The sequence below is a fragment of the Rhinatrema bivittatum genome, chromosome 1, assembly GCF_901001135.1.
Source record: "Rhinatrema bivittatum chromosome 1, aRhiBiv1.1, whole genome shotgun sequence".
Taxonomy (NCBI): Eukaryota; Metazoa; Chordata; class Amphibia; order Gymnophiona; family Rhinatrematidae; genus Rhinatrema; species Rhinatrema bivittatum.
The window spans coordinates 134,455,179-134,468,091 of NC_042615.1; the positions used below are offsets into that span (position 1 = coordinate 134,455,179).

General features: G+C 44.7%; 1 protein-coding gene across 1 annotated transcript in view; it reads left to right on the top strand.

Moving 5' to 3' along the window:
* The window catches only part of DLC1 (DLC1 Rho GTPase activating protein), a 789,115-nt gene that overhangs the window by 381,043 nt on the left and 395,159 nt on the right, over window positions 1–12,913 (top strand). Inside the window, exon 5 of the mRNA XM_029587197.1 lies at window positions 3,137–3,170. Within this exon, the coding sequence (XP_029443057.1) occupies window positions 3,137–3,170 (34 nt within the window). The remainder of the gene's footprint in view (window positions 1–3,136; window positions 3,171–12,913) is intronic.

Below are 12,913 nucleotides of genomic sequence, written 5' to 3' on the forward strand. Positions count from 1 at the left end.
AAATAGTTACCCAGATAACTTTATCTGGGTAACTTTCTCTGCTTATTATTCAGCTAAAGTTATCCTGGTAACCTTTATCTGAATAACTTCTCCACTCATCATCTTTCTGATTGTTGGCATCTGGGATTACAGAAGTGGCTATGATATTGAGATTTGGTGAATGACTGTTCAAGGGAGGCAGCATAATACCACTTGATTTGTGGTGAAGACTGTATTTCAGCGGATTGAAATGGCTCTTCTTCACTACACAATGCACATATACTTGAGGATATGACATTCTTTCTAAACTCTCATCCATTAATCAAATACTTGTGGCTCATACTACAATTAAAAATAGATGCATCATCAGCAGGAGAAAGGAGGTAATATTGTCCTTGTAGACACCCATCTTGAGTACTGTACTGTGTTCAGTTCTGAAGCCACATCTTTGTAAGGACATTGAGAGGATGGAAGTGGTATAGAAAAGGTCCTCTAACATGATAAGACCTGCAACACAAACCCTACAAAGAAAAGCTTAAGATACTCAAAATGTAATCCCTGAGGATGGCCATATTTTTCAGACAACAGCCTTATAAGTTATCGTGTCTATGTGGATTATTACATTATTTGGTGGCAAGATATGGGAGAGGTCCTAAGTGTTGGATTAAGTGTGATTCTTGTAAGAACCATGAGAAAGATAACAAGGCCTAAAATAGCCTGGTACCAGAAGTGGCAAAATTGTAATGTAATATAAACATTCTTAGCAGTCTTAGAAACAGGGTTGCAAGGTCATATAAAGACATTATTAATGGGGGTGGACCCTTGGACCAAGATGAGGTTGATGCTACCTGTAGGGAGGGGCCCTGTATGTCATCGTCATCAGCTGGTGGAGAGGGCCAGTGTGGAGACCTTCACCAATACCAGCCCTCGTTCCCCCCAGATTGAGCCATTGGATACCAGGGCCGGCTGGACTTAGGCGCAAGTTTCTGAAGGTGAGCAATCCCATGAAGAATGGTAGGCACAAGCTGAGTCAAGGCGTTCCTAGGGTCAGGGCAGGCAGCCAACAGCAGAATCCAAGAGACATACCAAGGGTCGAGGTAGGTGGCAATCCAACAAAGTCCAGGAGTCAGGACAGGCGGCGATCCAATGAAGTCCAGAAGGCATACCAGGAGTCAGGACAAGCAGCAATCCAACAAAGTCCAGAAGGCATACCAGGAGTCAGGACAGGCGGAAATCCAACAAAGTCCAGAAGGCGTACCAGAAGTCAGGACAGGCGGAAATCCAACAAAGTCCAGAAGGCATACCAGGAGCCGGGGCAGGCAGCAATCCAACAAAGCCCAGAAGGCATACCAGGAGTTAGGGTAGGCGGCAATCCAACAAAGTCCAAAAGACGTACCAGGAGTCAGGGCAGGCAGCGGATCCAATGAAGTCCAGAAGGTGTACCAGGAGTCAGGGCAGGTGGCAATCCAACAAAGTTCAGAACGGTCCAAGATCAAGGCCAGAGAAGCAATCCAGGAGGACAACGACAGGAACATGGAGTCAGGAATATGGAGTCAGGAACACTGAGTCAGGCAACTAGCTACTCACAAGGAGCTCAACCTGTTGCTCAGACAAGGCACTGCAGGCAGGGACTGGCTTAAATAGTCTGGAGGGCTGACGTCATCAGAGAGGGCCACGGGAACTTTCCCGCCATGGGCCCTTTAAATTCTGCAGAGGAGCGCGCGCGCCTGAGGACTTGCTAGCAGGGCCGGACATCGGCGGCGTGTGTGGCGGCTCCAAGCCACAAGGAAGCTCGGCATTGGCGGCGGCTCCCTGCCACCGTGAGGGAAGTCGGGGCTGGTCTGGGATAGCTCAGGGAGGCCAGCCACGGAACTCCACAGACGACGAGCACAACAGACATGCTGAAAGTCGGGAGAACTGTTCTTGGTTTAAGTATGAGAATTTATATGCTCATCTACCCAAAGTAGAAGAAAACTGCAGAGGAAGAATTTCAACTTGGTATTCTGAATTGGCCATAATTTACTATAATATGGAAGTAGGGGGTATTTACCTTACTGATATTGTTCTGATATTAAGAGAATTCTCCCATTTTAGGGAATATTTACTAAAATGAGCAATTGCTTTTAACTCACATTCTGTAACACATAATTACTAATAGTGGTAGAGCAGCAGTGCAGGCCCCCTCCCCCCTTGCCCATGCCAGATACCTGGGTTCACATCTCTCAGCCATTTAGTGTGGGATGTAGGGGATCACACATATTGCAGCCACATTAAAATGTCCACTTTTAGTTTAAGGTAGCCATTCCAGTGTAGCCGCAATCTGCATCGCATTAGCATGTTGGATACCGCATTAAACTGCAGTTTAAAACAATCATTAAAATTGCAAGGTAATGCATGTTACCTGCTGATTTTAACACATTTTGTGTCTATGAGGAACATGCTTAGTACATATGCTAGTAAAGTATCTAAAATATTTGCCAGTACAGGTGCTATAATTTTTTTTACAATAAAAGAAGTTGAATTGGGAAACGTTGCAATTTGATTTGATTGACAGCCTCACTAACATGACAAGACAGCTCTGAGGAAAAAAAAAAAAAAAAAAAAAAAAAAAGGCCATGGAGGGATCTGAATCACTGAAGCAAAACACCTTTGTAAACATAGGATGAGCTTCAGGCTGCTGTTTTAATCTTTCTTAATGATGTCTTCTTAAGCTATCGACAAGTGCTTCATTGTGAAAACCATGAGCTGGAACAGCACCATGGCTAAGTGTTAGCATCTATGATATATTTAGAGCTGTAGAAATGAATGGGGACCTTTTCCATTATAACATGCGTAAATTTACTGATTTAAGAATTTGTAACACTGTCTGTCCAAGGAGAGAGCGTGCATGATAAGAGCCAAAGGGAGACTCAGGATAGGTTATTTGAGAGCTGCATAGCCTTCTCCCCCTTTTTTTACATTGTCGCGCATCCCTTTATAATCACACATACTACTAAGGAAGTCCTTGCAAAATGACAAATACTTTCTTTGGGTAGGGGGAAGGCATTCAGAGATAATTGTACTTTTACAGTGCAAGACAGTTTGTGCTGCCTACTAATTGATAACCACAATGTTAGTCCACGCACATTTTTCACAACTGCATCATTTTGTTTTCTAGGCTATGCCAATTATTTCAGAAAAAGAGAAGGCTGGTGAGTAACAGTGGAATTTTTTTTTTCTCTTGTCTAATAATTTGTTGGAATGTGAGCTCACCTATTCTGTGTTAAAAGGCAAGCTTAAGGCAGGCTTTCGCTGGAATGTGCAAGATTAGGGACAAGCTAACACTGGGTAAATATTTCTGTTTACTGGGTGTCTAAAGTAAGTTCCCTTTGTCTCTTTATTTTGAGTGGATACGTGGTGCTAATGAAATAAAAGGTGTACTTTAGGCCAGCTGTTGCTCACTGCATCTTGTGCAGGCCTTCTTTATTTAATTCAAAATGCTTCCTTAGCTAGGGACCGGCCTGATGGCCCCACTGAAGGGACTGGCCTGCTGTACTAATATGAGAGAGCCAGGAGTTTGATGCAAAGCCTTGGTTTTTGGTCCTCAGCCCAGCCGGAGTAGTAGATGCTTTAAATTCAGCATTTTCAAGCCCTGGGAGAGGGAGGCTCCATTACTGTGCAATGTTGACAACGACTGGCTAATACCTAATTGTGGAGGGACTCGCAGCCCATGACTCTTGTTGGATAGGAGCATTTGGCAAAATGAGGAAAAAACCCCTAGGTTGTTGCGAATAAAGGTCCACAAAGCCCTAATTTCAAGGAGGGCTGGTTTTGATCAAGTTGGAAGTCCGAAGGAGCAATTAGGGCATAAAGGCTAGGGATGTGAATCGTTTTTTGACGATTTAAAATATCGTCCGATATATTTTAAATCGTCAAAAATCTTTAGGGCCACGATACAATACCAATTCCCCCGATTTATCGTCAAAAAATCGTAAATCGGGGGAAGGGGGAAGGGGGAGGGCAGGAAAACCGGCACACTAAAACCCCCTAAAACCCACCCCCGACCCTTTAAATTAAATCCCCCACCCTCTCGAACCCCCCCCCCCAAATGCCTTAAATTACCTGGGGGTCCAGCGGCAGTCCGGAACGGCAGCGGTCCGGAACGGCCTCCTGCAATTGAATTGTGTTGTCTTCAGCCGGCGCCATTTTTCAAAATGGCGGCGCAAAATGGCAGCGGCCATAGACCAACATGATTCGACTGCAGGAGGTCATTCCGGACCCCCGCTGGACTTTTGGCAAGTCTTGTGGGAGTCAGGAGGCCCCCCCCCAAGCTGGCCAAAAGTCCCTGGGGGTCCAGCGGGGGTCCGGAAAACGATCTCCTGCCGCGAATCGTTTTCCGTACGGAAAATGGTGCCGGAAGGAGATCGACTGCAGGAGGTCGTTCAGCGGGGGTTCCGGACACAATTCAATTGCAGGAGGCCGTTCCAGACCGCTGCCGTTCTGGACCGCCGCTGGACCCCCAGGTAATTTAAGGCATTTGGGGGGGGTTTGGGAGGGTGGGGGATTTAATTTAAAGGGTCGGGGGTGGGTTTTAGGGGGTTTTAGTGTGCCGGCTCACGATTTTCACGATATTTCAAACACCCAAACGGCAACAATACGATTCCCTCCCCCTCCCAGCAGAAATTGATCGTTAAGACGATCGAGGACACGATTCACATCTCTAAGGCGTTAAAGGCTATGAGGCTGTGAATGTATGAGACGTGGGATAAACATTTTAATAAATATGAAATATGAAATATTTTTTTTAAATGAGCTAAATTTTGGACCCTAAATTAAGTTTCTAAGTTAGGTATCTATTTTCAGTAAACTTAGGAGCCTAATTTAATAGCAGAATATTCACCCAAATTTAGGATCCAAAAAATTGAGTTCCTAAATTTAGGACTCCTGTTTATTTGCTTTGATTTAGGATCCTGATAGAGTCATTCTTTACTGTGCGATCTGCCGGTATTGTGTGCGGCATTATTAAAATTAGGGGAAGGGGAGAAGTGTGGGCGGGGTTTGGGCAGCGTTATCGCCCGGCAGCTCTGCGGGCGATCGTGTTTTTCACATTATCGCTGGCAGCACCGTGGGAAATAACTACACCTTTTCCCATGGTGCTATGGGGGCGAGTGTGCGGAGTGGCCACATCACGGTGGGTGAAACCTCACTGCCGCGATGCAGCCGGCTCCCTCCTTCGCCTCGCCCCCCTTTTTTTTTTTTTTTTTGCGACATATTCTGCTGTAAATATAGCAGAATGATGAATCTGGGATAAGTTAGGTGCCTAGTTCTGAAAATGAATGCTAAGCACCTACTTTTTTTTCCCTGCCCTAACTCCACTCATGCAGCCACTCACTTTTGTTTCCCTGCCCTAACTCCACTCATGTAGCCACTCACTTTTTAGGAGCACTGGTGCATGGATCCTAAATTTAGGGACTCAGCTCTTGTAAATTTTCAAAACGGCCAATTTAGGAAGCCTAACTTCAAAAGTTCGGAGCAGAAACCCTTTGAAAAATCAGGTTCTATGTCATTTTCTATGTTTTTGGACACAGCAGTTTCCTCCTGTTCCATCAAATTTCCATCTTGTTCTCAGTTTGGGCGGGAATCTGGTGCTAAGAGCTGTCATTCGCAATTAGCCAAGGATTTTCTTCCCTATCTTCTCCTCCCAGCGTCTTTTGCTAGACATTGCAGCAGCTTTCCTCAGCCAGAAGCCATGCGCCAGTGCTCCTTGCAGAAGCCTACAATCATGAGCTCTAAATTTGACCAGTAGGTGTCACCACTGTGTGATGACTATGACCCCTTCCCCTTCCCTTTCTTCACAGCACCCATAGCTCTGGGCCAGCCCAGGCAGTGGAAGACATGATCCAGGAATCAATCTCAGGTCCTTCTGCATGGCACTGCCGATGAGCTCCTGGGCCGGCCCTGGCTTTTGTTTGTCATTTTCCAGCAAGTCTTTTGACTCTAGTTTGTACGACAATAGAAATGGGATCTTAGAGCATGTAAAAACATGGTAAAACTAACACAGCAACCACATTATTTTTTTTTATCTTAGTTAAAATTCTGCACCATCCTTTCTTTTTTTTACTGCTGGGTGAAATTTTTTCTGCTAAGTCAAACTCTTTCAGGCTGGTCCAGTGGCTTCGTGGCAGTGCTGAACACTGCCATGCGGAGGATTCTGAGCTCAGTTCCTGGCTCAGCTGCTCAGCTTCCTAGGTCAGACAGGGCTAGTGGCAGGATTTATGGTCCATGACTGCAAGGGTCCAAAAGGAGTCCCAGTGTATGGCCTATTGCTACAAGGAATGGACTAAAGTAAGTAGGGAGAGGATCTGAAATAGGAAAAAAAAAAATCTCCAGGTAGTTTTGAATGCAGGTTCATGGTAACAGGTTCCGATTGAGCTGGCGGCCCAAAGGAGCAGGTGGAGCCTGCAAAGAGACAAACTCTTTGTTAATGCATATCAACAGCATTAGGGCCACTGGCGATATATTGTTTTAGCCTTTTTATCTCTGTTACTGCTTATCTTCTGATTTCTAACAAGGAAATAGCCCTAAATAATTCTGCAAGCTTTTGGGTCACAGGGCCTCGGCTTCAGAGCTGTGTTGTGCTACTCAATGAGATGAGCTGAATGGCATCTGAACAAACTGAGCTTACAAGGCAGTCAAGTAGCCACAGTGACTATGAATCCCAATTTCTAGCTCTGGAGGGAGACAGATTATTACCATCATCATTTGTATACCAGACGTAAGCAGAGCAGCACAGAGACATCGGGAGGGAAACTTTAGAAGGCATTTCCACAGGTGAACCGGTGTTTTACCTGTCAGAAATAGCCTTTTACAAACTTGCTCACCCAATATATGGGTAAACTTGCATGAGATAAAGGAGATCCTGGTGAAAGGCACGCACACACACATAAGGAGTTGGAGCATGTTCTGGAAAATCACATATACAAGCACACAAAGTGGCAGAAGGACGCACAAGCACACACACATACAGTGGGGTCAGAGGATCGGCCTTCAAAAGGGCAAAGAAAATGCATATCCAAAAATGTTTTACTGGGCCTTATTCAGAAAGCACATTTCCCTATTACTTGCCAATGGAAAAAGTATTTTCTTGAATGAGACCATAAGGATAGAATCCCTTATAAAAACATGGATCAGGAGAGAAACGGATAGAGATGACAGAAAAATACACAAGAAAAAAACAAATGAACCAGAGAGAAAAAAAATGAAGTGTATGCTAAACATATAGTCAGATGAGGAGGTTCTTTGTGTTAACTTTTATTATAGGGATGAATAAACCTCTTACAACCTGACTTATAGAAACATAGAAATGACGGCAGAAGAAGACCAAATGGCCCATCCAGTCTGCCCAGCAAGCTTCACACATTATTTTTCTCATACTTATCTGTTTCTCTTAGCTCTTTGGTTCTATTTCCCTTCCACCCCCACCATTAATGCAGAGAGCAGTGATGGAGCTGCATCCAAGTGAAATATCAAGCTTGATTAGTTAGGGGTAGTAACCGCCGCAATAAGCAAGCTACACCCATGCTTATTTGTTTTACCCAGACTATGTTATTCAGCCCTTATTGGTTGTTTTTCTTCTCCCCTGCCGTTGAAGCAGAGAGCTATGCTGGATATGCGTGAAGTATCAGTTTTTCTTGTCCCCTGCCGTTGAAGCAGGGAGCTATGCTGGATATGCGTGAAGTATCAGTTTTTCTTCTCCCCTGCCGTTGAAGCAGAGAGCTGTGCTGGATATGCGTGAAGTATCAGTTTTTCTTCTCCCCTGCCGTTGAAGCAGAGAGCTGTGCTGGATATGCGTGAAGTATCAGTTTTTCTTCTCCCCTGCCGTTGAAGCAGAGAGCTATGCTGGATATGCGTGAAGTATCAGTTTTTCTTCTCCCCTGCCGTTGAAGCAGAGAGCTATGCTGGAAATGCATTGAAAGTGAAGTATCAGGCTTATTTGGTTTGGGGTAGTAACCGCCGTAACAAGCCAGCTACTCCCCGCTTTGTGAGTGCAAATCCTTTTTTCCACATTTCCTCTTGCTGTTGAAGCTTAGAGCGATGTTGGAGTCACAGTAACCATGTGTATGTTTATTGAATAAGGGTATTATCTCCAGGCAGTAGCCGTCATTCTGGCGAGCCACCCACTCTTCATTGACGGCCTCTTGACTTTATGGATCCACAGTGTTTATCCCACGCCCCTTTGAAGTCCTTCACAGTTCTGGTCTTCACTACTTCCTCCGGAAGGGCATTCCAGGCATCTACCACCCTCTCCGTGAAGAAATACTTCCTGACATTGGTTCTGAATCTTCCTCCCTGGAGCTTCAAATCGTGACCCCTGGTTCTGCTGATTTTTTTCCTACGGAAAAGGTTTGTCGTTGTCTTTGGATCATTAAAACCTTTCAAGTATCTGAAAGTCTGTATCATATCACCTCTGCTCCTCCTTTCCTCCAGGGTGTACATATTTAGATTCTTCAATCTCTCCTCATAAGTCATTTGATGAAGACCTTTCACCTTTTTGGTTGCCCTTCTCTGGACCGCCTCCATCTTGTCTCTGTCTCTTTGGAGATACAGTCTCCAGAACTGAAAATACTCCAGGTGAGGTCTCACCAAGGACCTGTACAAGGGGATAATCACTTCCCTTTTCTTACTCGATATTCCTCTCTCTATGCAGCCCAGCATTCTTCTGGCTTTAGCTATCGCCTTGTCACATTGTTTCGCCGACTTCAGATCATTAGACACCATCATCCCCAGGTCTCTTTCCTGCTCTGTGCACATCAGCCTTTCTCCCCCCATCGAATACAGTTCATTCAGATTTCCACTCCCCATATGCATGACTCTGCACTTCTTGGCATTGAATCTCAGCTGCCATATCTTCGACCACTCTTCCAACTTCCTTAAATCCCGTCTCATTCTTTCCACTCCTTCCGGCGTGTCCACTCTGTTGCAGATCTTAGTGTCATCCGCAAAAAGACATACCTTACCTTCTATCCCTTCCGCAATGTCGCTCACAAAGATATTGAAAAGGACCGGTCCCAACACCGATCCCTGCGGTACACCACTTAAAACTGCTCTCTCATCAGAGAGAGTTCCATTTACCAACACACATTGTCTTCTGTCCGTCAACCAGTTTGCAATCCAGGCCACCACCTAGGCACTCACTCCTAAGCTTCTCATTTTATTCACCAGTCTCCTGTGCGGGACAGTGTCAAAAGCTTTGCTGAAATCCAAGTAGATGACATCGAGTGCTCTTCCTTGATCCAATTCCTTGGTTACCCAGTCAAAAAAGTCAATCAGATTTGTCTGACAGGATCTTCCAATGGTGAATCCATGCTGCCTCTGGTCCAGGAATTCTCCCGACTGTAGATAGTTCACTATTCTCTCTTTCAACAGTGACTCCATTACTTTTCCCACCACCGAAGTGAGGCTAACCGGTCTGTAGTTACCAGCCTCTTCTCTGTTCCCACTCTTGTGAAGCGGGACCACCACCGCTCTCCTCCAATCACTCGGCACCACTCCTGTTTCTAGGGATCTATTGAACAGGTCACACAGCGGACCCGCCAGCACATCTCTGAGCTTCCTCAGTATTCTGGGATGAACTTCATCAGGCCCCATGGCTTTGTCCACTTTCAGTTTCACCAGCTCTTCCCATACATTTTCTACTGTAAATGGAGTTACATCTACATCCAGACTTGGATCTGTGAGTGATTTGAATTTACCTGGACAATCAGAATAAACTTCACCCCGTTTTCAATCTGACAGATATTTTTTTCTAAAAATCTGAATTTACTTTTATTCCGCTTTCTACAAATAGTGCCTGATACTAAGAGTTCGAAGTTTAGAAGATAAGAGTACTATTCCAAGACTATCTGAATGTAATCTGAGTAAAATTAAATGCAAACAGAGCAAAAGCAGAGATTGACTTTAGACTCAGATTTATCCGAGTCACGTGGCTTAAAAAATAGTAAAGGATCAAAAGATGTACCAGCCTGTGACTTATCTCCATCATAGCAACACAGTAATTTGTGGCAGAAAAGGGTCTCTTTGCCCTCTAAATCCAGGCAGTTATGCCAAGCATGCTGGATCCCTAACCTTTTCTTTCCATTGCCCGTATGACTTCTCTCTGTTTCTGTCCCAAACATATATGAACTCTGTCCTAGCCATCCTGTTCAATACTCTTCACCCGAGCTCCATTGGCTCGGAGTGAATTGAGACCAAGTTCCCTGTTCCTTAGTCTATAAGTATTTAATTACATCATTCACTTGGAAAATATTATTTTATAGGTTCCTCATAATGGGGTAAGCAAGGAGACACATAACTCTTCATGCCAAAGAAATATCCTCTTTGACGTTTAGGTCTTCATATTCTTCTTTTGTAGGAGTTATGCCATTGGACCTTACTCATGTTACTGCTGATTAATTTAGGCAAACACTCTCCTTCCCTTCTAGACATTACATCTTTCATCGCCCTGTGTAAAGTAGTACATACTCTGCATGCAATTTTATTGACACTAAATTTGAATGCTCTCTTTGTCAGCCTGTCAATTAGATTTTTTTTCTATTTCATTTGCAATTGGGAGCTGCAAATATGTAGTGTAAAAGCAGCAGTGGCATATGATGATTATAAGTGTATTAAAAAAAAAAAAAAAAAGCTAATTTTATTACTATGTTTCATAAAGAGCCACCCGCATTATAGTTTCAGGTCAAACTGGGATGAGCGAGCTCAAGCCTCGTAAATTAGATTTATTTGTCAGAGACTTTAATAATACTTTATCATGTCTAAATTAATTAGAAGTATTGAAACTGTCCTCATTGCTGGTAATTCTAATAACTCATGCTTGGTCTCCTAACAAATTATAACCCAGTGGCCAGTACTCTGTGTCCTTTTTATGTTTATCTATTCTGATATTTTATATTGCTTTGCAACAAGGCTTTTTGGATGACAATTTGCAAAAGCTATTTAATCAGGTAAAGAGGCTGCTTGAAAATTGCCTATTTACACGGTTAAAGCATACCTGGGGATCAACGATGCCTATACTTATACCTGCAGGAAAAGTGGCTGGGATCAGAGGAGGGATTTGGTCAGAGGAGACAACATTGTGTGTAGTTTTTCATTTTCCAAACCATGCATATTGTTTTTCAAGGAAAAAAAATATTTGCAGAAAAAACCGGCCCAAATCTCTGCAGATACTTTTTCCCCCAGGCAAATTTTTAAAGAGAACTGATGCAAAGTCTGTGGGGGAAAAAAATACCCATGCACTTTACAACGATGCAGGTCATTTTGAAAATTGTCCCTTTAACACTTTCAGGATGAGGCAAGCGGGTAGATTTTATAAATTTACGCGAGCGTGTACTTTTGTTCGCGTACCAGGTGCGAGCAAAAGTACGCTGGATTTTATAAGATACGCGCGTAGCCGCGCGTATCTTATAAAATCCGGGGTCAGCGCGCGCAAAGGGGTGCACATTTGTGCAACTTGCGCGCGCCGAGCCCGGTGCACGCTGCCTGTTCCCTCCGAGGCCGCTCCGAAATTGGAGTGGCCTCACAGGGAACTTTCTTTCCACCCCCCTGCACCTTCCCCTCCCTTCCCCTACCTAACCCACCCCCTGGCCCTATCTAACCCCCCCCCCCCCCCTACCTTGGTTGGCAGATTTACGCCTGCCGAAAGCAGGTGTAAATCTGCACGCGCCAACGGGCTGCTGGTGCGCCATCACCTGACCCGGGGGCTGGTCCGGAGGCCTCGACCATGCCCCCAGGCCGGCGCCACGTCCCCGGTCCCGCCCCAAACCGCCCCCTGATCCCGGACATGCCCCCAGACATGCCCCCTCCCCGCCCCTTTCACGAAGCCCCGGGACTTACGCGCGTCCCGGGGCTGTGCGCACACTGGCGGCCTATGCAAAATAGGCGCGCCGGCGTGCGAGAGCCCTGCGCGTGTAAATCCGGCCGGATTTACGAGCGCAGGGCTTTTAAAATTCGGCCCTTAATGTTTAAATGGACTTGTCTTTGATTTGTTTATCCATCACTCCCGTTTCTGCTTATTTCATTTATGCATTCATGTATTTAAAAAGATTTATAACCCACACTCTCCAACATCTGTGGTGGGGTACAATGAAAGTTTCGTCAAAAACATTACAACAGACTCAGACATCAACAAACACCAAAGTGACATACCCAGTGAATTTGCAATGGGTAAGCATCGGGAGAACAAGCCGAATGATTCTAAACATCTATATCAAAAGCAGCCCAAAATGAAAGTGACTTTAATGCTTTGTTAAATGTCTGTACATCAGTCATCAACCGAAGCTGCTCTGGCAATGAGCTCCAAAGGAGAGGGCCCAGCAATAAAAAAAAATGATGTTCCCGAGGCTCACAAAGTGAGCAGAGCTGTGGTATACAACACTTTTCCTGCTCTTGGGCGTGCACATGCCAGTTTGAAATGTTTGTAAAATATTTCATCACTACTTAGTATTCTATGGTCTTTGTCAAAAATCTGTAAAGATCTGAGCTGCACTTGAGAGTTGTTCCATGCATACTCCGGGAAAGGCTGTTACCCTTCACTGTCTGCTTAATGCAAGGGAAGAAGTGTCACCTCAGGGCACCAATACTATATCACTCTACGGAAGGGAAAAACAGCAGCCAGAGCAGCTGCTCCGTCTCAGGATGTCAGGAACCCTTTAGCCTGCAAAGTCTGCAGCAATTCCCAGAACTATCTCCCAGTGTAAACAACCCATAATTTGTAGTATCTGCAGGAGGAGGCCCCCATCTCCTACACATTCAAAGAATTCAGATTCGTTCTGACTTACCAACTTAGGGCTTCATCATTTATTAAGCATTTTTCCCATAGAAATAGAATGGGAGAAAAGCCTTAATAAACCATGGCCTTAGTTCTTCTTATTAGAATTTTCATATCATAGCAAATTACCAT